The 25,448-nt window shown below is 37.5% G+C and overlaps 1 protein-coding gene across 2 annotated transcripts in view; it reads right to left on the bottom strand.

The window, feature by feature from the left end:
* RCAN2 (regulator of calcineurin 2) overlaps positions 1-25,448 on the bottom strand; it is a 478,595-nt gene that overhangs the window by 195,309 nt on the left and 257,838 nt on the right. For both annotated transcript variants that reach the window (XM_050787495.1, XM_050787494.1), the window contains one exon: positions 23,177-23,403. In XM_050787495.1, the coding sequence (XP_050643452.1) occupies positions 23,177-23,401 (225 nt within the window). In that variant the 5' untranslated portion in view covers positions 23,402-23,403. The remainder of the gene's footprint in view (positions 1-23,176; positions 23,404-25,448) is intronic.

The following is a 25,448-nucleotide window of genomic DNA, read 5'->3' on the forward strand; positions in this document are numbered from 1 at the left end:
TAATCCTCTAGGTAAACAAATAAGCCTGATTTATAGTTTGTTCATTTCCATGTTGTCAGTACTCCCATGGCCAATTTAATCCATGTTGGTAAACTCTGCACATAATTGGTGGTGTGGGTAAGTGCCCACTTCAGCATATTACTGGGTATAACCATAAAATGGCACCAATAACACAGACTACCTATACAAACCTGTCACAAGACTTTCATGTGATTTGATATGGTAATTAATTTATCATTGGTACTTTAAAATTTACTCCCTCTGACCAATGTGCTGATTACCCAGTATCCCTGTGTCACCTTGCTTTAGGTCCCATTCACACTATGTGCCTCACAAAGATAGTTGCTTTTCCTGGGACACTGAATATTACTACAGTGATAAAAGTGCTGAGCCTAACCATCTGGGTACCTGATCCAATGGTAACTCCATGAACTAATTCTCTCAAAACAAAACTTTTCCTTGGTCTGAATCCCACAATTTCTGGTGTCCTGAGACTGGGTGCAGTAATGGTGGCAGCTGAGGGAGAGGTGTCTGTGAAGCCGGCTCAGGGACAGGTCTCCTGGGGCCGACGCAGAAACACTCTGGGGAGACCTTACAAGACAGTTTTTTGGGAATGAGGAAGAAATATTTGGAGGGCTGCTTATGGGAGCCTCCATGTCACTAAGCAGAGACTGCCCCAAAGCAGCTCATAAAGAGAGGACTTGAAGAACTGCAGCCTCCTCATTTAGAATGGAGGAAAGAAAAGAACTCAGACTGAGATGTAGAGAATGGGATTATAACTTGCTTTTCTTCATGCTGCTTCTAGAGACCCACCCCAGGAGATTCCCATCTAGTAAGATGAGGTCCTAGAACAGATTATTGAGAAATGCCCAGGCAACTCCTCTCATCTGTAGTTTCAAACCATAAACTGGGCCAGTGATTCTCAAGCAAGGTGATTTTGCCCCCCAGGGGACATCTGGCAATGTCTGGGGACATTTTGGGTACTCATAATGGGGAACGGCATACTGTCAGCCAGTGGGTAGAGGCCAGGGATGCTACTAAACATCCTACATGGCATAGGGCAGCCTCCACACAAAGAATTATCAGTCTGAAACATCAGTAATTCTGAAGTGGAGAAACCCTGAATGAGATTGTGCCATGAGAAGTTGTGCGCCTCCCATATTAGTTATATTTCTGGCAACAAAGTCTCTGACAATTAAATATGTTGTTGCAATGCATTATTTATTCATGATGACATTTCTATATAGATTGGAATATAAATCCTCTCACTTTGTGCCCAGCAATAATTAGTATTACACAAATGACAACCTGTGCCAAAAGAGATTTTTAAGGTTACCATGTATGCTATTGGCTATCATTCTGTCTACACTGATTACATAGGATTTCCTAAAGAATTATTTTTTGAAATAACTCCTTTAATCATATAAAACATTAAGCGTAATAAAGTCATTCATATGAATTCAAATTCTCTTTATAATCATGTTTCTCTTCCAGAGAACTGTCACTTTTCATGTGGCCATTTTGCTATGATGTTTCCTGCGCTATTTTCTTCAGAAAAAAAATGTGCTTGGATTAAGTGAAGTCTTCCAAGTAAAATTCTCAAAGTACTTAATGAATATATTTAAAAAATCATATTCAGATTTTAAAGGGCTCTGTTCTCATTTACCTTCTCTTTCTAATGTAAATGTTAATTCCTTCTAAAGTAATTGGACCTGCTTAAATTGCCAATCACAATTAACGCATACTCAAAATTTGCCATTAGCAAGAATGAAACACCCGCAGAGGAATGTATCTTCTATTCAGTAGGCTTTTGTTTCCTGAAATTAAAATTTGAAATGCATTTAATTACTCACAAAGAAGGCTTGGTCAACCAATCCAGTTTTCTTTAGGAAATGATGCAATGATAGAATGGAAAGCAAAATAGGAAGGCAAAACTGACTTGTCTTTTCAGAAAACTTCTAAAGATGCTGTACCGACTACACGTCCAACACTTATCAGGCTTCACATGGAGGCATATGAATGGAATTGCCAAGTGACTGCATCTAGTCTTTCTAACTGTACAATCAACATAAAGGAAAATGGAACTTTCTAGTTAGCACTGGAGATATGAAGACAAAAGACTGGCAATTTATTGGTACAGTAAGGAGATGTGTAGCTGTTCAAGACTCTATTTGCAGGGGAGATAGCAAATGCACTTTCTTCTGGGCTGGTTCTTGTGAATAAACATATGTGTTCAGATTTCAGAAGGTACTCATCTGGCTTACTGCTCCCCCATCTTGATTTAGAAGTTCTTCTGATGGTAGTGAGACAATGCGAGTTGACGAAAGTTGCTCTTCGGTGTGTTGTGCAGCAACCACAGGCAAGGGAAGCAAGAGTCCCATGAGGTTTTTTGGGGGTTTTTTTTGAGATGGAGTTTTGCTCTTGTTGCCCAGGCTGGAGTGCGGTGGTTCAATCTTGGCTCACTGCAACCTCTACCTCCTGGGTTCAAGCAATTCTCCTGCCTCAGCCTCCCAAGTAGCTGGGATTACAGGTGCGTGCCAGCATGCCCGGCTAATTTTTTTGTAATTTTAGTAGAAACAGGGTTTCCCCATGTTGGTCAGGCTGGTTTCGAACTCCTCACCTCAGGTGATCCACCCACCTCGGCCTCCCAAACTGCTGGGATTACCAGCATGAGCCACTGCGCTGGGCCCAGAGTCCCATGAATTTTAAATGATGCAAGATATAGATCAGACTGATGGGCAGAAACTATTATTATTGCTAGTTACAGTTAGTTACAGTTAACTATGATCAAGGCACCATGGACTATATCACTTATATCCTCACAGGAACCCTATGAGGTAAATACTGTTACTTGGTGCTGTTTTACAGGTGAGGAAAGTGATGTTTAGAAAGGTTAAATAAACTGCCTATGGTCACACAACTAATAAACAGTGGAATTTGGTTTTGGACTTAGACTGATAGATGCTACGGCGCTCTCTCTCTCAATCACTCTGCTACATCATTTCCCTAATTAGAGACAGAATGATCCATGTAGGGATGAGGCTTGAGTTCTTAGATAATAAAAACAGAACCAACCCCTCCAGAGTACACCAGTAACTCAAAAGAAAGTTCAGTCTTCCCAGCAGGCACCAATGTCTTCTGTCACATGTAGACACAGATTCTGTGACTGTTCTCTGTCATCTCCAGACACAAAAGATGTACTATAATATTAAACAACTGCCTCATTTTGTTCCAAGCAGATGCTTACATTTATGCTGCAATTGGAAAAGTATTTGGTTATACTCAGAAGCCATTAGTACTCTTGTGGACGTGAAAGTGCCACATAAAATAAATTGATCCTATTTGGGTGTATGCCCTGAACAGGCAATAGGAAAACCAGCCTCTGCATTGACCCACGATGTTCCATTTCTGGGCTTGCCCAATCCTTTTTAATGCCTTGTCATCAAGTTCCAATACAGTTTACAGTTTAGATGCTTATTTAGTTTAACAGGGTATAATAACATGTGTTTTGGCTGCTTTTAGCAGATCCTGCATAAATTCCAAGAGCATCACTACCACCCCATATCCTAACATAAGGGATCTATAGTCGCTTAATTTATAAAATGCAAGGCATGAAAATATGTCTTGAAATGTTTAAAAATTGGGTAAAGTCACTGACTAAGGTGTTCACAAACCAAATGGACATTGAGTGCAGATAATATGGAAGCTTTTATTGGGGAGGACTTGAAACTTTGTTGTTGTTATAGCTGTTTCCAGCTATAAGTACTTTTGAAAAAGGGTTGAGCAATTTCAAGTGACAGCTTCTGACAAAGTCAATCGTGTCAGGAAAAACCTAAAAAGGCAGATGTTTGCAAGTAAAATTCTAAAAAGTATGCCTTGAGCTTGAGAATTAAGAAGGCATCCTATCCCAACTGCTGAGTGGTGACAGAATCTTTACTGTGGTGACTTTCTGTAGAGTCCAGACACAGGGGCTATTCTTAGAACAACCAAAAAAAGCATGGAGCTGCCTAAAAATAATGATGACTCAACACCTAGAGGCTTCAATGATGTAATGTTGTCAAAGAACACCCTCTCTCCTCACAGGTTGCAATTTTTAAAATAAGCAAGCTCACAGCTCACCTTCCAAGGAAAGCAAAACTTGCACACACTAAGGAGAAAATTAGGACACATGGGTCACAAATAAAATGCTTCTTCCCCACCTCACCTGTCACTGTGGCTGGGTTTACTTGGAGAAGCAGCCCTGCCCAGAGTCAAAGTCCACTCTTTCCCTGTCACCCCCACTCATCAGTCATCCTTTCAAAAAAGGTCCTGTGTGACAGGACAACAATGCTGATTACACAAGAGGAGGGCCTGAAAAGTCCTGACAGCCAGCACATTTTATGGCATGGGATGGGTCCATTTGGAGACTCTTGTACAGGTGCAAGGTGTAGCTTAAAACAAAGAATAAAAACATTTCTGACTCACGCCTGTAATCCCAGCACTTTGGGAGGCCGAGGCGGGTGGATCACGAGGTCAGGAGATCAAGACCATCCTGGCCAACACGATGAAATCCCATCTCTACTAAAAAAATACAAAAAATTAGCCAGGCATGGTGGCGGGTGCCTGTAGTCCCAACTACTAGGGAGGCTGAGGCAGAAGAATGGCGTGAACTTGGGAGGTGGAGCTTGCAGTGAGCCAAGATGGCACCACTGCACTCCAGCCTGGGTGACACAGTGAGACTCTGTCTCTGTGACAGCAGCCACCGAAGCATGGCAGCCATGGCTCCATGCTATCCCGTGGCCATAGGACTCAAAAGGGCTACAAGGTGACCAAGAGCATGAGTAAGCCAAGGCACAGCTGCCACCGCAGGCACCTCACCAAGCACTCAGAGTTCAAGCGGGAGATGATCCAAGGAGTGTGCAGCTTCACCCCATAGGAGTGACAGATCATGGAGCTCAAGGTTTCCAAGGACAAGAGGACTGTCAGGTTCACCAAGAAAAGGGTGGAGACACATAGCCATGCCAAGCGGGGGTGAGGGGAGCTGAACAATGTCCTGCTCACCATGAGGGAAGCAGCTGCCAGGATACACTGAGCTGCCTCCTTGCTCTATATATAAAATATAGAAAAAATATTCCAGAGGCTTCCCTCTTCCCTCTTAATGCCCATGCCCTGAGCTCTTATAATACACTCCTTCTGCCTCCATCTCTCACTTCACCTAACTTGTACTATACTTTTCAGATCTCAGTAAACATGAAGCTTCATGAGGGCTTGCATTTCATTCATCTTTGTACTCCCAGTGCCAAGAGCAATACTTGGGACGCGGTACAGTTTCAATAATTATTAAATAATTGATGGCTGATTGACTGATACCTGCAGTACTCTTTCGCTTTGTTAGTGTATTTGTAAGTCACTGCTCTTCCCTGGGTACTTATATTGTATATCTTAGAGCATCTTAGGACATATCTTAGATATATCTTAGAATATAATATCTTTCAGGGTTATGTTCATTAAAAAGAAGATTCTTAATCAGAAAACAGCCTTTAGGTGTCAAAAGACTCTAGACCACTGTAGGAGATACTTGGAGACAGGATGTTCCTCACACTATGGAGCCCATTTCTTTGTTCTTAAGGCTTGCTCTGTTCAGCAAGAAACATGGGGTCTGAGAGTCAAGGCTGGATGCATTATGAAGTATAATTTTAAAATGTACCTGATGTAATACACTAAATTTTACATGTGCAACTGAGTCTTTCTTATTCAAAAAGGTGAACTTGTTGCAGCAATGTTTTCATTGTGCATTTCTGAAATTCCCAAATATCAGTTCAAAAATTCCAAAAGGAAATCATTCCTGGTGTTTTGTAGCTATTTCTTATTATGGTTCATGTGCATGTTGTGTTTAAACAGAAATTATTTTTACCTGGGTTGGTTACTCACATGAGTCACCATAGTTAACTCTAAATGACTTGCTTCCACCAATTTAAATCCACTCTAAATACATACATTTTGTACCACTCAGGATATCGCAAAAAATGAGCGATCAGGGAGTGGTGCCTAAAGAGGAATCGCTTTGAAAGGGACCATACTTAGATATGTGAACTCAGAGATGTTTGTGGGGGAAAGACAACCCCACTGGAGTTGAAAACCTGGTTGTCAAGGAGGCTGGGCAAAGGTAGGACTAGGTAACCAAATGTATACTCACTTTCTCCTCCTCTTTCTAAATTATCATGTTCCTACCCTCCCTACTCCCATATTTAGAACAAGTCTACGTATAAAAAGCATGTGTAATCTGATTATCACTGCCACATTTATGACACTGAAGACTCATTCCCTGAAAATTTCTAAAGAGGCTAGTTGAAGAGTAAAACAACCTTCCTCTCGTGTGCCCCTTGCAAAGACTTGAACTTAAGCTGCACAATGGTAAGTTTTAAGTGGACTTCTGTTCCGAGTTCTACAACTCGACAGATCATAATATCAACAAAAAATCATCTGAGGGAAAGAATAAAACTCTCAAGCATCAGGCATTGAAACTACAGCATCTTCCCATGAAATAATGTGTCTCTAAGCCTTTAGAGTTCAAAATCAGACTGATTTATGATGAGGACAAACTTGAATACGCATATCCTCAAATGGTTTATAAGGGTTCATTTCTTCACGAATCAATATTAGAATAATGATCACATTTAAGAGTAAAACTTAAAGACAGTTAAATTACCCAGTGCTTTTCTAAAACCATGTGGACCTAGATGGCACGTGTTCCTGGAAGATGTTATTGTCAATTGTGATTGCCAAGTTACATTCTTTTCCTTGAAGAGGTTTAAAAACTATTTTTCTAAACCATATGAGTCACAGCAAAAAAAAAAAAAAAAAAAAAAATTTGTGTGCCTGTTACTCTAAAAATATCATATTCACTTAGGTGAATTTTTTTCTATTCACAATGGAACTTAAAACATCTGCAAAATACATCCTTAATGATCACTGGACATCTTTACATGTTAAAAGATGATTGTTCAAGTATTCATTAAAATGTGAACAAAGTTTGAAGAGTTAATTCAGAAAAATATCTTCTATGACATATATACATAATTAGGTTAATATATAAGAAATAAAATATCAGGATAAATAAGAAAAAAAGAGAGTTGCTATGACTGAATACTAATTTTTAATTTGAGTTTCCCAGAAGCCAGAGAAAAAGAAAAACACATAAATCACATAATCCTCCTAGTGAGAAAAAAATACCAGTTCCCCAGAGTAAACGAACTCTTCCTGGAACTAGTTCTAAAAGAAAAGTATCACGTGAACCTTATATGGGAAACAGTGAACAAAAAGTGTCCTAAAACAATTGAAGAAACAGTTTCCATGTGGAAACAGAGATTAACCTTCCTTAAAATTCAAGGCTATGATATAAAAGCACAACTTTGTTATAATTCTGCAAGGATCTGCCTAAGTCTTCCTTCCAGATTCCATAGACATGTGCTCTCTAGGTCTACATATTTTTAGAAGAACACCTGGTTATTAGAAAACCTCCTTCCTTCCTTGAACCAGAGATAGACAGTCACAGATCTGGGTAGTAGGGAGGGGAATGAAGAAGAGTGAGGAAGGGAACATGATTACCGAGAAGGTCTAGTATCAGGCTACCTCCTCTGTCTACTTTATCTCATTTAATCACATAACAAGCCAATAAACAAGGTATTGTCAACACCATTTTATAAAAAATGGAACTGAGTTTCAAAGATATTTTTAAGTTGGCAAAGATGAAATAACTACCACATTGTCAAGGCAGGATTTGGACCCAAATGCTTCTGAATCCAACACTCAAATCATGTCTAGAGAGCTGCATTCAACATCTGGGACACCCTAAGAATGAGGAGGTTGCTCTTCCAACCTTAAGACACTTACAAACACCCAGCTGGAATGTAAAGACTAGACCATCATATGACACAGAGCGTTCTATCTATAAATAATACATTATACTAAATAATTTGGAGTTAATAATAGCTAAAAATGTTTTTGGAGGAAGGGCAGGTTTTGAACAAAGTATGAGGCATGATATTTGAATATGGTTGATTAAAAACCTTAACTATCATGTACCTGATCAGCAAGTCTCTCTCTTAAAACACTAATGAGATTGTGGTATTTATGTTTAAAATAATGGTCAGGCTATATGATACAACATTCCCAGTAAAATAGAACATTAGCAGAAACTGATAAAACTAAAAAAATAAACTATACATGTTCTGTTTCTATACATGCCCATTTTGCTAAAAGGGGCAGGGGCATATGGTTGAACACTGTAAGCATAAAATTATCAATGAACAGGTAATAAGGAAGTCTATACAGCACAGCACACTAATAACCCCACTCTCACAGAGAAAACAGCACAGGGTATTAATGGAACTGGCACTCAGCCCATCTATATCACACCGATCTCATCCATTGAGCTAAATGCCAGGCCTGCTGAGATGGTTACCTTGGAGGAGTTTTAAAGTTGACATCAAAACTCTGACTTTCTTTGGTTCTCACTGAGGCGATCAAGAATTTCATGCCCACCAAACTGAGACTAAATTCAAGGAAGTCAAGACATGCAGGATGAAGCCCACGACATCCTCAGCTGTTGAGACTAAAGAAAATAATAATGATAAAGCTCATCTTACCCCTGGGTTCTAGCTCTGAAATTGCCTCTGAAAAAAGTAATGTTCTTAGACAACAGAACTCAATAGTTACCTTTGAATTTACATATCTTTTAAAATTTGAAATACTTTGCAATTTTCATGGCCTCTATGATGGTTATGTCTTTGTGTACTTCGCAGGGGCTCCTGGCCCAGGAAGTGAGTGGCGGATGAAATCTAGCCTATGCACCCCACTGCCACCAAGGCACCTGTTCAGGGTTGCATGCACTCGATCAGCCTAGAGGGCAAGACACTATTTTTACAAAGTCACCTTCTTTTCCCCAGGCAGTATGCCTTAAGACTGCTTCTGCTCATTTTGATAATTCACAGTCACTGTATAGACTAGAAGCATCTCTGATGGAAACCATATGAAATGGGTTCCAAGTACCCATTTTTGCAAATAGGGGGAACAAAAAGCTCCACGTCCCTCTTTAATATCATACCAGACTAAATGGAACGTGGCAGTCATCTTTCACCAAGTGTCATCAAGAATATATGTTTACCCACTCTTTGGCACAGAATCCAAATACTCTCAACTCTGTATCCATCAGGTTTAATTCTCTCCACTGTCTCAATTATTTTCAGGTAGTTAAGTGGACTTTTAGAATAGCTTGTCAGGCTCTTGGGCCCTAGGGGGTCACTCAGTACTGTGGAGAAGCAAGACACTAAATATGCCTCTGGAATATTTTAGTCACTTTAAGAAAGGTTAAGGTTTCATTAAATGTCCTACAGCAGCTTTCAAATCTGCCCCACACTGGGCCTCTCATCTGGCAGGTGCCCCCAAGTGATTAGCAGTAACTAATCATGGGTCTCAGTCACTGTTCGGGGAAAACAAGAAAACAAAAACAGATTTAACCTCCTGAGTACAATGATATGCCCTTTCAATAATTTAAATATTCCTTAAGACAACAAACATAACTATAAATGTCACTTTTACCGATAAGGAATGAACAACACAAGAAAAACAGTGAAACTCCTAAGAGTTCCTTAAATATTTTATGTCTAATTTAACTGTTACCTGCTTTCATATCTAAAACTAATATTTGGTGATCCATTTTCCCACCCTCGAGTTCCCATAGTTCACTTCTGTTTTATTTTTACAACATATATTCAGTGATACTGAAACCATAATAAATTATTATCTTAATGTTTATCCTTTGTTACAGATCCCTGGCATGAATTTTCCAACCAGCCTTAATGTATTCTAGGGTCTTCCAAAGCACCAGATTTTAGCTTTTATTGTTACCTTTTTAAACTTATTTATTTATTTATTATAATAATATAAACATAATAATATAAATATGTATTTTATTTATTGCTTTTATTGCTACTCTCTTTTTACCCATCTCCCTTTTCTTCTCCTCGATGTAGTTATAAAAATAAATGTGCTTAAGACACTTCTAATTTTTTATTCACTTGGCTTACTAAATGAGTCAGTCCCCTCTAAAAATTTTGAACATTACATAAATATAAATTGACGTATAAAGCAGGTTTCTTTATGAATGTCAAATCTTAACTACAAGAGTGATTTGGATTCAGTGCATTTACATTTGGCTTGAGCATTGCTTCTGAATCGCCTGAGTTCTTTCTGCCTTACATTCTTCTACATGGAAGTTTGTGCTGATGTACAGCCAACTTTGTTTTTAGAACCTGCTTTCCACAGTACAATTCAGACAGTGATGCACAGTGGGTAATGAATTGGACTTAAAAGTCAGAAAGCCTCACTCTACTCTTTTTTATCTCTCCAAATAATCAGCTGATTTCTGGCAAATTCATCTCTCTGTGTCTTAATTTGGTCACCGTTTAAGAAGAGTTTCAATTCAATATTGATTGAGCACCTACTCTGTGTCAGGCCCTTTGCAAGGCACTAGAAATACAAAGAAGACAAAAATATAAATTACGTCTGCCTTGAAGGGCTTCAGGGTCTAGAGAAGAAAATGTAAATGAAGAAAAGGAAATATGTCTGGGTAGTTGATATAAAATATTTTACAATTTAAGCTCCCTGAGTCAACTGCATGGAGCAGTAACTATCTGTTTCATGGGCTAAGAGTCTCTCCTATAGACCCAGACCAGACCATTAGTGAGGAGCTAGAATGAAGGGTTGTGGGCTGCATAAGCAGGTCAAGGCCAAAGGCTTTAATCTATAGATATTCAAAGAAAGACTCAGTGAGTGTCAGAGTTTGGCTTGGGGAGGGCTACACGGACAGTATTTATACACAGTGCTCACCCTAGCTTGAATGTATCCTTTATTTCCAAAAGACATGAGCCCCCTCACAGCTCTAGTAATTGTACTGGTACCCATGGACTCAGATTCCAGGCAAACTCCTATGGCCCCAGGCCCCAGGTCAGCCCACAAAGTCCCAGGCTTTAGACCTGCCCCTTTGCCAGGTTGGTAACCCTGGCATCAGTTACCAGGCTAACACTCAAAGACAGGTTCCAAGAGCCTGCCCAATGCCAAGCCAGCCCCTACAGCTTCATTTTCCATGCCAGTCCCTGCGGCTTCATGCTCCAGCATATTCATGGGCCAGGCCTGCTCCAGCAGACCCAGGGGCTAGGTATATCCTAGTAGACCTCACTGCTGGGCTTCCCCACACAGAGCTAGGCTCCAGGATCACCCCTGTGGACCCAGGTACCAGGACAGCACCTGTGACCCCAAGACCCAGGCCTCCCCTCATGTACCTAGCCTTCAGGCCAACACCTGCATATCCGGCCCCCAGGCTCCACACTTGTCCCAGGTTCCACACTTGTCCTAGCAACAGGCCATCCCCAGGCCCTTGGCCAGTTCCAGTGTCCCCAGGCTCCAGTTGACACAGGCTCCAGGCCTACTACAGTGCCAAGCCAGTCCCTGTGGACTCAGACTTCAGGAAAGTCCCAGTGAACCTAGAAACCAAGTCCATACTAGCACCCAGCCAGCCTCTGCAGACTCAGACTCAAAGACCACCCCTGTACCAGGTCAGCCTCTATAAACCCAGGCTTCAGGCCAGCTTCTATAGACTCAGGCTCTAGGCCTGTCCTTATGGACAAAGGCCCTACGTACACTCCCATAGGCCCAATCAATAGGTTTATCTCAGTAGATGCAGGCTCCAGGCCTAACTTTATGGACTCAAGCACCAGGCCTGCCCACCTGCTGACCCAGGCACCAGGATAGGCTGTCCAAGGACTTAAGCAGCAAGTTCACCCATGGACCATGCCAGACCAGCTGTTGAGAATCTCTGGATGAGCTGACTAGTAAAGGACTTCCCCCAGACAAAGCCAGTCCAAAAAGACTAGAATAAGTCCCTACTTCTTCAAATGCATATAAACTAATATACAGTCACAAGAATTAGAAACAATCAGGGAAACATGACACCAGCAAAGGAATAAAATAAAGCACCAATAACCACCCTCAAAATAAAGATTTGTAAACTGACAAAGAATTCAAAATAATTACTTTAAGAAACCTCACAAAAATATAGTAAAATAGAGAGAAATATTTTAACAAAATCAGAAGAACAATAAGCAACCAAAATATGAGAGATTGAATTATTTTAAAAATTCTGGAGCTGAAAAATGCAATGAACAAAGTTAAAAATACAATAGAAGGTGTCAATAGCAGAACTGGTGAAGCAAAAGAAAGCCTGTGAACTTGAAGACAGGTTATTTGAAAATATATAGTCAGATGAAAAATACTAAAGTGAATGAAAATGCATAAAAGAAGCTTATGGGATTTATAAGACAGCATCATAAGCAAGTATTCAAATTATTGGAGTTAAAAAGTAAGAGTAGAACAATAAAGGGCTAGGAAATTCAGGTAAAGAAATCATAGCAGAAAAATTTCAAATCTGGAAACATATACAAATATCCAGGTACAGGAAGGTCTCCACTAAGATTCAGCCCAAATGAGATTACAGTAAGACATATTATAATCAAACTGTCAAAAATCAAAGATAAAAAGAGGATCCTAAAAGCAAGAAAAAAAAGAAAGAAAGAAAAAAGCATATTACAGGTAATGAAGTTCCAATAGGGCTAACAATAGACTTTTTTACATAAACCTTACAGGCCAGAAGAGAGTGGGATAATATATTCAAAGTGATAACACGGAGGCAGGGTGGGGTGGGGGTTGGGGGGGGGGGGGGGGGGGGGGGGGACTGCCAACCAAGAATTCTTGACCCAGCAAATCTATTCTTCAGAAATGGAGAGAAAAATACTTTCCCAGACAAACAAAGCTGACAGTTTATCACCACCAGACCTATTTTACAAGAAATGCTAATGGGATTTCTTCAATCTGAAAGAAAAGGAGGATGCTAATTAGTAATACAATCAAGCATAGGAAAGTATAAAATTTCTTGGTAAAAATCAGTATACAGTCAAATTCAAAATATTCCACTACTATCATGGTTCTACGTAAGCCACTTATATCTTTTGTATGAAGGTTCAAAGACTAAACTATAAAAATAATGATAGATACTATAATTTGTTAAGGGATATATAATATAAAACAATGTAAACTGTGGCATCAAAAACATAAAATGCAGAAAGAGGAGCAAAATTATTGAGTTTTTTCATGTAATCAAATTGTCAGCATAAAAAAGTCAATTTTAATTATAAGATATTTTATGTAAGCCTAATGATAACCACAAAGCAAAATCCTTTAGTTGATACACAAACCATAAAAAGTAAGGAATCAAAGCATACCACTAAAGAAAATCATCTAATTACAATTTCTCTCACAGTAAGAGAGAAAGAAAGGAACAACAGATCTACAAAACAACCAAAAACAATTAACAAAATTGTACTAATGAATCCTTACCTATCAATTATTTCTTTGAGTGTAAATTGATTCAATTTTCCAATCAAAAGACAAGAATGACTGAATGGCTGAATGGGCTTTTTAAAAAAGACCTAACTATACACTGCCTACAATAGACACACTTCACATATATACTAAAAGGGAAGGGAAGGAAAAAGATATTCCATGTAAATGCTAACCAAATGAGAGCAGGGGTAGCTATTTATATTAGATAAAATAGAATTTACATTAAAAAAGTAGAACAAGACAAAGAAAGTCATTATATAAGATAAAATGATTAATTCATTAAGAAATAACAGTTGTAAATACACATGTGCCCAACACTGGAGCATCTAAAAATATAAAGTAAATATTAATAGATCTAGAGAGAGAGAGAGAGACTATAACACAATAATGGTAGAGGACTTCCATACTACACTTTCAGCAAAGGATAGATAATCCAGACAGAATATCAGTAAGGAAACATCAGACTTAAACTGCACATTAGACCAAATAAACCTAACAGACATATACAAAAGATCCCATCCAATAGTAACAGGATATATATATATATACATTCTTTTCAAATGTACACATAATATTCTCCAGGATAAATCATATTAGACCACAAAAATGTCTTAACACATTTTAAAAGATTAAAATCATATCAGATATCTTTTTTAAACCACCATGGTATATTAAACTGGAGAACAATAACAGAAAGAATTCCAGAAAATTTACAAATATATAAAAATTTAACAAGATGCTCCTGAACAACCAATAAGTCAAAGAAGAATTTAAAAATATCTTGAGACAAATGCAAATGGACACACAAAATACTAAAACCTACTAGCATACTATGAGATACAGCAAAATATATCTAAGAAAAAAACTTACAGCAATACATGCCTACATCGAAAAAGAAGATTTCAAACAAAAAACATAACATCATACCACAAGGAATTAAAAAGAAAAGAACAAACTAAGCCCAAAGTTAGTAGAATAAAGGAAATAATAAAGATCAGAAAATAAATGAAATAGACTAGAAAAATGGTAGAAATGATCGATAAAACTGAGTTGGCCTTTTAAAAAGATAAACAAAATCAACAACCCTTAAGCTAGATTAATAAAAAAAAATCTGAGAGACTCACATAAAATCAGAAATGAAAGAGGAGACATTAGAACTGATACCACAGGAATACAAAGGATCGTAGGAAATTACTATGAATAATTATATGTCAACAGTTGGATAACTTAGAAGAAATGGATACATTCCTAGAGACATAAAACCTACCAAGACTGAATCATGAAGAAAAAGAAAACATAAACAGACCAATAACAAGTACAAAGATCAAATCAGTAATAAAATGTCTCCTACCAAAGAAAACCCCAGAACACAATCACTTTATTACTGAATTTTAACAAACATCTAAAGAACTAAAATCAATTATTATCAAACTTTTCCCAAAAAATTGAAAAAGGAATACTTCCAAATGTATTTTACAAAGCCAGTATTACCCCGATACCAAAGTCAGACAACTACACTACAAAGACAAGAAAATTATAGACCAGTATCCCTAATGAACATAAATACAAAAAGCATCCACAAAATACCTGTAAACCAAATTCAACAGCACATTAAAATGATTGTTCACCACAATCACATGAGATTTATCACAGAAAAGCACAAATAATTCAAGAAATGCAAATCTGTAAATGTGATACACAACATTAACAGAATGAAGGATAAAAAACATATGGTCACCTCAATAGAAACAGAAAAAGCATTTGACAAAATTCAACACTCTTTCATAATAAAATTTCTCAACAAATTAGTTGTCAAAGGAATGCACCTCAACATAACAAAGGCCATATATAACAAACTCACAACTGACACCATACTTAACATTGAAAAGGTGGAAGATTTTCCTCTAAGATTAGGAACAAGACAAGGAAGCCCACTCTTACCACTTTTATTCAACATAATACTGCAAATTCTAGCCAAAGCAATTAGGCAAGAGAAAGAAATAAAAGGCATCCAAACTGGAAAGGAAGAGGTTAAATTGTCCCTATCTGCAGATTACATGATCTTATACATAGAAAACCCTAAACACTCCGTCAAACAACTGTTAGGATAATAAACAAATTCAGTACAGTTGTAGGATACAAAACCAAAATACAAAAATCTGTAACATTTCTATATACTAACAAAGAACTACCTGGAAAAGAAATCAAAACAACCAACCGAATTACAAAAGCTAAGAAAAATCAAATACTTAGAAATAAATTTAACCAAGGAAGTGAAAGACCTGTACACTGAAAACTATAAAACATAATGAAGGAATCTGAAGAAGACACAATAAATGAAAAGATATTCCATCTTCAGTAGCTAGAAGAATTACTATTATTAAAACATTCATACTACAGAAAGCAATCTATAGATTCAATGCAATCTCTAACAAAATTCCAATAACATTTTTTCACAGAAATAGAAAAAACAATCCTAAAATTTATATGGAACCACAAGGGACTCTGAATAGTCAAAACGATCTTGAGTAAAAAGAAAAAAGCTGACTTCAAAATATACTACCAAGGTATAGTAATCAAAACATCATGGTACTAACATAAAAACCGCCACATGGACCAATGGAACAGAATAGAAAGCCCAGAAATAAATCCATGCATTTACAGTCAATTGATTTTCCACAAAGGTGCCAAGAACACACAAAGAAGAAAAACAGTCTCTTTAATAAATAATGTTGGGACAACTGGATAGCCACATGCAGAAGAATGAAATCAGAACTTTAGCTCATGCCATAAGCAAAAATAAATTCAAAATGAAATAGACTTACATAAGACTTAAAACTATAAAACTACTAGAAGAAAATGTATGAAAAGAATTGTTGACTTTGATCTGGGTAATAATTTTTTGGATATGACCACAAAAGCACAGCCAACAAAAGCAAAAATAAATGGGATTACATTAAACTAAAAGGCTGTTGCACAGTAAAGGAAACAATTAATGGAGAAAATATTTGCAAAGAGAGAAAATATTTGTAAATCTGACAAGGAGTTAGCAGCCAAATATACACAAGGAACTCAAACAACTCAATAGCAAGAAAACAAATAACCTGATTTAAAAATAGGCAAAGGAGCTGAATTCACATTTCTCAAAAGAAGACATACAAATGACCAATAGGTATATTTAAAAGTGCTCAACATTACTAATGATCAGGGAAATGCAAATTAATACCATAATGAAATATCACCTCACACCTGTTAGGATGGCTAATGTAAAAAAGGTGAAAGTGTTGGTGATGATGTCAGGAAAAGGAAACTATTACACATTGTTAGTGGGAATTTACATTGGTACACTTATTATGGAAAACAGTACGGAGTTTCCTTCAAAAACTAAAAATAGAACCACCATTTGATCCAACAATCCCACTACTGGGTATATATCTAAATAAAATGAAATTGGTGTGTTGAAGAGATACCTGCTCTCCATCATTCATTGCAGCATTATTTATAATTGCCAAGATATGGACTTAACCTAAGTGTTCATCAACAGATGAATAGATAAAGAAAATGTGGTATATATGAAATACTAGTCAGCCTTAAACAAGAAGGAAATCCTGTCTTTGCACAACATGGATGAAAATGAAGGATAGTATGTTAAGTGAAATAAGACAGGTACAGAAGGACAAATATTACATAATCTCACTTATATGTGAATTATAAAAATGTCAGACACATAGAAACCAAGAGTAGAATGGTACTTACCAGGGGCTGGGGAGTTGTTGAACAAAGGCTACAAAATTTCAGCTGGACAGGAGGAATAAGTTCAAAAGATCTATTCTACAACATGGTGACTTTAGTTAAAAATAATCTATTGCACTTTTAAAACCACTAGGAAGGTAGATTTTATATATTCTCCCCACAAAGAAGTAATAAGTATGTGAGGTAATGGATATGTTAATTAGCTCATTAGTCATTACATAATGCATACATATTTCAAAACATCATATTGTATCCAATAAATGTATATATAATTTTTGTTAATCAATTAAAAATAAGTTATTTAAAAATTAAGAAAATAGACATAAGCATCTTACGGGCAAAATACATTTAATTGCTCACTTTATGGCATTTCAGATTTCCATGATGAATTCATTCTTCTTTTTGAAAATGGAATGTAGATCCATTTTTATGTTTTATAGATCTACAACCTACTGTCTGAAACTCTTGAAGAGTGATATGTTTGGCATTCTGAATTGGGGGATTTGGATATGTAATACTGGGCACAGGGTTCATATTGTGTAATGTCCCAGCAATGTCTGGGGCAGCCCCTAGTAATTAAAGGCAGGAATATTTCTACAGAGAAATAGCTGACTAGTCACACTACAAGTATCTTCTTATCAGTTCAGGTCAGATTTTAATGAAGTGATGTTTTGTCTCAAAATGGACTGTGAAAAAAAGTCTCAGTTTTCAAATTTTCAGATTTCACTACTATAGACAAGAGATTGTGGACCTGCAGTTGTAAAGTTTAAAGTAAACATCGACATTCTCCTACAAACTATAGTGAGAGTTCCTCTAGTTAAAATTCCTCTAGAATAAAGTAAAAACCACAAATAATCAGATTTAGCTTTGAAAATCCTTTAGGATGCTCTCATAATGCCTGCAGTATTAGACTAGCTCAGCGTTTTGTCAGCTGAACTCAAGAAGAAATTGGTTCAGATTTAGTGGATATGCTGAATGAAAATGTACATCTTTGAATATTAGAATCACTCTAGCTACTTGCAATGCATTGCAATGATCTATCTACAAGACACACAAAGACTAAGAGAACAGTAGAGCCAGGTCTCTCACCACATGCCCATTCTAGTAGAACATACTCTTTAATGGTTGGCAGAATTACCCCCTTATTTTTAAAAAACTGTGTATGTTCATGTGTGATGTGTGTATGTCTGTCTGTGTGTGTAAGGGAATGAATGCAGTTGAAAATATGCTAAATGTCCTTTTGTTTTGGCATCACCATCAGCATTTATTATGTTTATTATTTGTTTGCTTATTTTGAATAGACCTCTCTTGGTATATTATAAATTAAATTTAAGCCTATCTTGTTTACCATTGCATCCCCAGAGCCAAATATCATACCTGCTTTCAATAAATATCTATATATCAGGAGGCAGTAGTGCATAATGTTTAAAAGCATGAACTCTGTAGCCTGGCAGCCTAGATTTGAATCCTGCCTTGGCCACTACTACCTTAGACCATGGGCAAAGTCTCTGCTCTCTAGTGTCCTCTCCTGAAAAATAGGGATAATGATACTTACTATATCAATCTAGATGGACTAATTTATACTCTAATAACAAACCCCAAAATCCAGTGGCCTGAACCAACAAAAGTTCTTATTTGTTTATTTTTCTTGTTGCATTACATGTTCATCATAGGTTAGCTAGGATTCTACCCTATATCATCACTGTCCTTACTCCAGGACCCAAACTGCCTAAGCCAGCGCTACTTGGCACAATGCCAGTTTCCCTAACAGAGCAAAGGGAACATTCTTCAGGATTGGTACATTAAATTCTTGGCCTAGAAATGACACAAGTCACTTCTGCTTACACATAAGGCAGAAACAGCCAGTAGGGTCCAGGGAATACAATCCTGACATGCACCCAGGAAGTGGAGTTACAGAAAGATACTACCCTCATAGGGTTCTCATGACAAGTAAAGGACTCATGTAAAGCACCTGGCACCATGCCAAATGCTATATAGGTATTTGCTGCTGCTGTTATAATTATTAATAAATTGAATAAATTCATATTTTAGAGAAATATCTAATGTAGGTGACGGGTTGAAGGGTGCAGCAAACCACCATGGCACGTGTGTACCTATGTAACAAACCTGCATGTTCTGCACATGTATTCCAGAACTTAAAGTATAATAATTTTTTAAAAAAGTCACCTTTCAGGTTTCTCCTTATTCAGTTGAATTTGGCTAAACATTTCATAGTCATTGCTTCACTGTTCCCCTTTAGCAAGCAGTGCATTCCAACATCCAACCCAGCAGACCCTTATCTGTCTTTAGCACAGACACAAGGCTGCTCAAAGGACAACCTTCCTAGCCTCACCTTCCTCAAGATGACTTCTGCAGCCCAGCTGGATCCCGAAAGATGAACCCAGGGGAGCGCTCTGAAGAGAAATGTACCCTAGTAATTTTCAGGTGTTGGATACTGTGAAGATCACAGTTTTAAATGTGTTTCATACAAAAATATTTATACTTCAAGCTGTAGCACGCAAACAGCAATCTGCATTTATTGGTTTCAGATGCCAATTTCCTCCAGCTCCAGTTCTCCTTTGTGTTATATAAACAAATCTCAACCATCTGGACCACAACAAGCCTCAATGAAGTATGTGCTCACTCATTGCAAAAGCATCAAATCAAAATACAATCTCACAGAATTCTGCCTAACTGAAAATTGGAATGAACATTACGGACAACACAAAGCTGTTTTTTAACATGTGCTTTAGGTGTCAGAACTTAGAATGTAAATAGGACAGCAGAAATGAGCATATCAGAATATTTATCACTTTGAATAGAACAAAGTGATACAGAAATAAACAGATCCAGATCATATCCTGTGCTGTTACCTATAGTATGAGAAGTTCCATTTAGTACCCCATAAATTTCCTCAAAAACGAAAAGGTATCTCAGACGTGGGAAAATAGAGAAGAGAATGCTGCAAGACTCATTTGTGACAGAAAGCAAAAGGTTTAATTCCTACCCAACTATGGAAGTTAAATAGATACTTTATAATAATTGTAGGACAAAGGCTAAACCCAAATCCGTCAATACGGAGACACAAGGATTTCAGAAGCAGGCTTTGCCAAAAAAAGAAAGGACTCTGCCAAAACAAATTACGTATGAAACCACCTACCTTCCTAAACCTTGGAAATGAAGGCTAAGCATCATTTCTGATGTCTCCACCCACTGCTATAATTCCAGGCTGCTGAATACATCTTCCCAAAGCCAAACATAAAAACAATTACCATGGCCAGCCTTGCCCATAGGCAAATACAAGGAGTGCTGGAAATGCTTTTTGCTTCTTTTCCCCCTGCCTAAAAATATCTCCCCACCAACTTATCACAGTGCCTAAAACATCCACCCTTTGGGAAAAGTACCCATCGTCAGACTTGATGGCTCAGATTCCTGAAATGTAAACCTTGTGGAAAGAATATTCTGACAGAATGGAGTATGATACTTAATGTCTTAAAATAAGTGATTTTATTATAATAGTTTAAAAGGAGGTTAAAGGAAAGCAATATGAATTTCTGGGTCTGGAAGAGAAATATGGCAGTGAAAATGAGATGCCACAATACTCTCCACTTTTTTTTCTGGAGTCCCAGTGATCATGCCTTCTGGCTACTGTCAACTTATGTGGTATCTGATTATCTTGTTTTGTCACCTTCAACCATATAGATATAATTAAATCAAAACTAAATCCATGTCGGATTATTTGGTATCCTAAAGACTGTCCACAAAAGGAAGAGTAAAATAAAAAAATCTCCCCGAGGTAGAAGACTTTCTGATTTAGTAAGCTGAATTACATAGACTTTGGCCAATTATAAAATTCACCTCCATGGTTGTAAAATTGTGATCTAAATCATTGGAAACTGAGTGCAATTAACTATATTCTTGTTTATTTTGCCTCAATATTTTATCAAGGTCATCCTAAAACCAAATACTATTTCCCAAACTGCTATGCACAAACTTCATATACACATTAGATGAGAAAATCTTGTCATCCATTATTCAGTCACAAATCAGAATATCAAAATAGATGTGTGCAGACTCTCATGAACTCCCCCCACCAGCCCCTGTCCCTCTATGTCCTCAGTTCTAATTCAGTTAATCAGCCATTCTTGAGCAGCACTGCTAAATGAGATTAGCACCTTCCTAGGTCTCATTGTTTCAATCTACTGGGAAGTATTTTAAAAGGAAAGAATCAAAACCCCAGTTAAATCTCTAAGGAAAATCCTTCTAATTGTGATATTTACAGAAATTGATGATATAATGAGAATACATAGACTATTGCTTTACAGTTTATGGCAGGTATATTTCAGAGGAAACTACTTGCCCTGAGTAAATGATCATTTGTGATAATCTGTTTATAATCCAAGAATAAAATTCTCCGTTTCTTTCAAAGAAGAAATTGGCATGTGCCACTTTCTTTCTTTAAATAGTCTGATGATCATAGCACTGGAGATTCTAATTATATATAATTCCTTGCATTTCAACTATTTTCAGCTATTTTCAGCCCATAATTTCAACAGTTCAACTCCAAACTGATATCATTATAAAAATATCTTTAAATGGCTTAAAATAACTCCTAATCCTCTTGGATGGTTTTCTCTGTGGCTATCAGGATTGTCTACAAAATCAATCATATCCATAAATCAGACTTCCAGTAATTGTGCCAAACACAGACTTCAGCAATGGGCACAAAGAGGAAAAGTTTGCGAAACAGCAATCATAAAGCCTACTCTTGTACCTCACACAGAGTCATATACTTTAGTTTAGAAAAACAAAAAGGCCCGGCTGGGCGCGGTGGCTCACTCCCATAATTCCAGCACTTTGAGAGGCGGAGGCGGGCGGATCACGAGGTCAGGAGATCAAGACCATCCTTGCTAACATGATGAAACCCGTCTCTACTAAAAACACAAAAAATTAGCCGGGCGTGGTGGCGGGCGCCTGTAGTCCCAGCAACTCGGGAGCCTGAGGCAGGGGAAAGGCGTGAACCCAGGAGGCGGAGCTTGCAGTGCGCCAAGATCACCGCCACTGCACTCCAGCCTGGGCAACAGAGCAAGAATCCGTCTCAAACAAAACAAAAGAAAAAAGAAAAAAAAAAAACAAAAAAAAACCCTTCATCCAAAATATTTTGTCCATGTTTCAGTAGTATAATAGTGGCTTTTATAACTAAGAATCTACATCTACAAGGGAAGGTTTAATCCATTTAGATACCCCATTTAAAGGTCAGAGAAATCTGAAATAAACTTTGGAAAGGTCTCCAAATGGAATATTTACTGTGATTGCCAAAAACATTTACACTAAGTTAAGTCTGTTTCTTAAAATGGGAAGATGGAAAATGTTAATACATAGAAAACCTCATTCCCCAGTCATTTCAAATTGAGGAGTTACTGCTTCATTCAAATTCTTACAACACACACATAGCAATACCACCATGGTATCAGTGAGCAAAGAAGGACTCAGACGCCAACCGTCTTACCTTCTCTAATATCTACTGTGAAACTTGGCTCACAGTTTAAGAAGGCTTTTTTAGAACATTCATCAAGCTGCAGGAAAGTTGGAGGTAAAATGGAGTTTATGCTGTTTTGAGAAAGGCAAATTATATTTATGGCAGAGTAAGGGAAAAGGAAACGTTTAGGAGTTTAAGACATCTGCTTCCTAGCCTAAGGGGCATTTCCTACCATCCATATTAACACCACTTGTTTTGGTAGACAGACCTATGAGTCACAGAGGACTCAATTTGATTCAACATATTTTCATCTACAAACCTGTCAGATGTACCTCTAAAGTTAGTTGATAATAGAACGGGATTTTCTTATCCTGGTACACATGCCAAAAATAGAGCCAAGTAAACATTTTCAAAAACTTCAAAACACCAACCACAAATGAACAGCAGGATTACTTTGAGATAATGCCACATCTCCCCATGTTTCAGGAACAGAAAAAGGCGTCTTACCTTGCTGTCTTCTCCTTCAAATACTGACTGGTGAACATTGCACGCAAACAACGAGTTGGGGAGGTCATTGAAGTCAGTGATTGCTTGAAAGGCTTCTTCTGCAAAACAACGAGTGACAGCCCAGTCCCTGTCTATGCAACACAGTAAGAAAAGTCCTCCATCTTCAGGGATGTGTCCCTGCTGTCCCGGGCTCCTCATTCCGATGAAGTATGATTCTCCCCTCATTCCTGGGGATACAAAGACGAGCATGTGTTACTGAAGAACAAATTCCTTAAAACTCAGTTTTCGGGTCACAGTTTTGGATTGTCAGGGGCAGAACAGTGGAGTACGATCAGGAGGAGAGGCAGGGGATATTGGAAGGGGGAAGATCTGCGAGTTCGCATGGTTCCCTTGATCCCTGAATCAGAATTTCCCATACAGCTCTGCTTTGGGGCAAGAACCGAGTCAGTACTATGGTTTTTTAAAACAAGCAGGTATAGGAAACAGAGATCACCACCAACATCACTATTACTAATGTCTCTCATGTATTGAGTTCCAGGCACTATTCTAAATGATTTATATGCATTTAGAACATCAATTACATACATTAACTACCCTATTTAATCTCTACAATAGTCTATAAGGTTGGTACCAATATTATCCCCATCTTACAGATGGGAAAACAGAGGAACAAAGTAATTAAGTAACTTTTACAAGACCACTGACAATATGGCAGGGCTAGGATTCAAACTCAGGGAAACTGGCACCAGAGCTTACTCTCCTATGCCACAGGAATGAAGCAGATCAAAATAAGTAGAAGCTGATATTAAGGAAGTATGATCTACTTCATCAGCACCTGAATCCTGATCATGATAACTCTAATAGGTAATAGTTAATCCACATTGAGAGTAAGTGCATGCGCGCACACACACACACACACAGATATTTCCTCTTCTGACTGAGATAATTACTTCAAGTCATTTGTGAACCAGGTCCAGATCCTAAGAAATCAGTGTTATCTTGGCCAATCCGTGGTACACAGGTCCCCCTCCTTGCCCCCTAAAGCTTTCCAGTATTGATTTCACCTAGCTGTGTTTAACCCTTCTGTTATTTTCTCACCCCTTATATTTGTAGTTTGCCTAACTGCAGAGTTTTTCCATTTTTTGATACTGGTATATAATTTAGTAGATTAGGTCAGTATCCCCATATAGTCCAAGGATGGGATCTACTTTCTTCTTTTGTACTTATTTTCATGCCTGTGATACTATTCTGCTCAAAGCTCAATAGTTAAGAGGCTCAGAAAGTGAAATAACTTGCCCATGGTTATGCAAGTAAGACTGACTGAAAATTATGACATGGCTACTGAATCATCTTCAGGAAGCTCTATGTTCTTCAATCCCATCATCACAGATGCTCAGAGCAAAGGACAGAAAGGTGGGTACCACCGAACATCACTCTGCTCTCATGAAGTTTCGTTAGATACAAATTCTAGATCCCCAGACAAAATATCAGTTTCTGCTTATATCTCTCCTGAACTCTGAAATAAACCCTTGAACCTCATAGTGATGGTTATGTTTTTTATTTTCATTTTTCCTAGAAAAGCCCCAATGAGAGTTGATGAGCAGCATTTTCTGGCAATAATGCATTACATATAAAATCTTAAGACTGGTTGAGGTAGGAGCCAAAAATTAAATAGTATGAGGTGATATCTCTAAAATCAAATCACCAAAATTGTGGTAAATAAAAATTTCTATGTAAAATATAATAAAACAATTCTTGTACTACGAAGTTCTTCAAACTCCAATTAGTGTAACATTTTCTATATTTAAATCAACAAAATGCTTATTTTAAATAAAATATCGTACATTTTATTAAATAATCTAAAATAGATGAACATTTTTAACTAGAAGGAAAAACATGTAATAACATTAATATAAAGGGAATTCAACTGCTAGCACCTTCAATGAAACATGTGCATGCATTTTCTTTCATATTTATTTATACTGTTCCTTGAGTATTTTAGCATAAAACACCTAATGAACATCATTTATTAGAGTATCAATTATTTTAATAGTAAAAATATTTACTAAAAGCATCATTGAAACAGCAGTAAACAGTAGTATTTTCATTAACAGTTTACAGGAAAACTCTGTGTGTGTGTGTGTGTGTGTGTGTGTGTGTGTGTGTGTGTGTGTGTGTGTGTGTGTGTGTGATGGAGTTTCACTCTTGTTGCCCAGGCTGGAGCACAATGGTGCAATCTTGGCTCGCTGCAACTTCCACCTCCTGGGTTCAA

Source organism: Macaca thibetana, chromosome 4 (assembly GCF_024542745.1).
Source record: "Macaca thibetana thibetana isolate TM-01 chromosome 4, ASM2454274v1, whole genome shotgun sequence".
In the NCBI taxonomy this organism is placed as follows: domain Eukaryota; kingdom Metazoa; phylum Chordata; class Mammalia; order Primates; family Cercopithecidae; genus Macaca; species Macaca thibetana.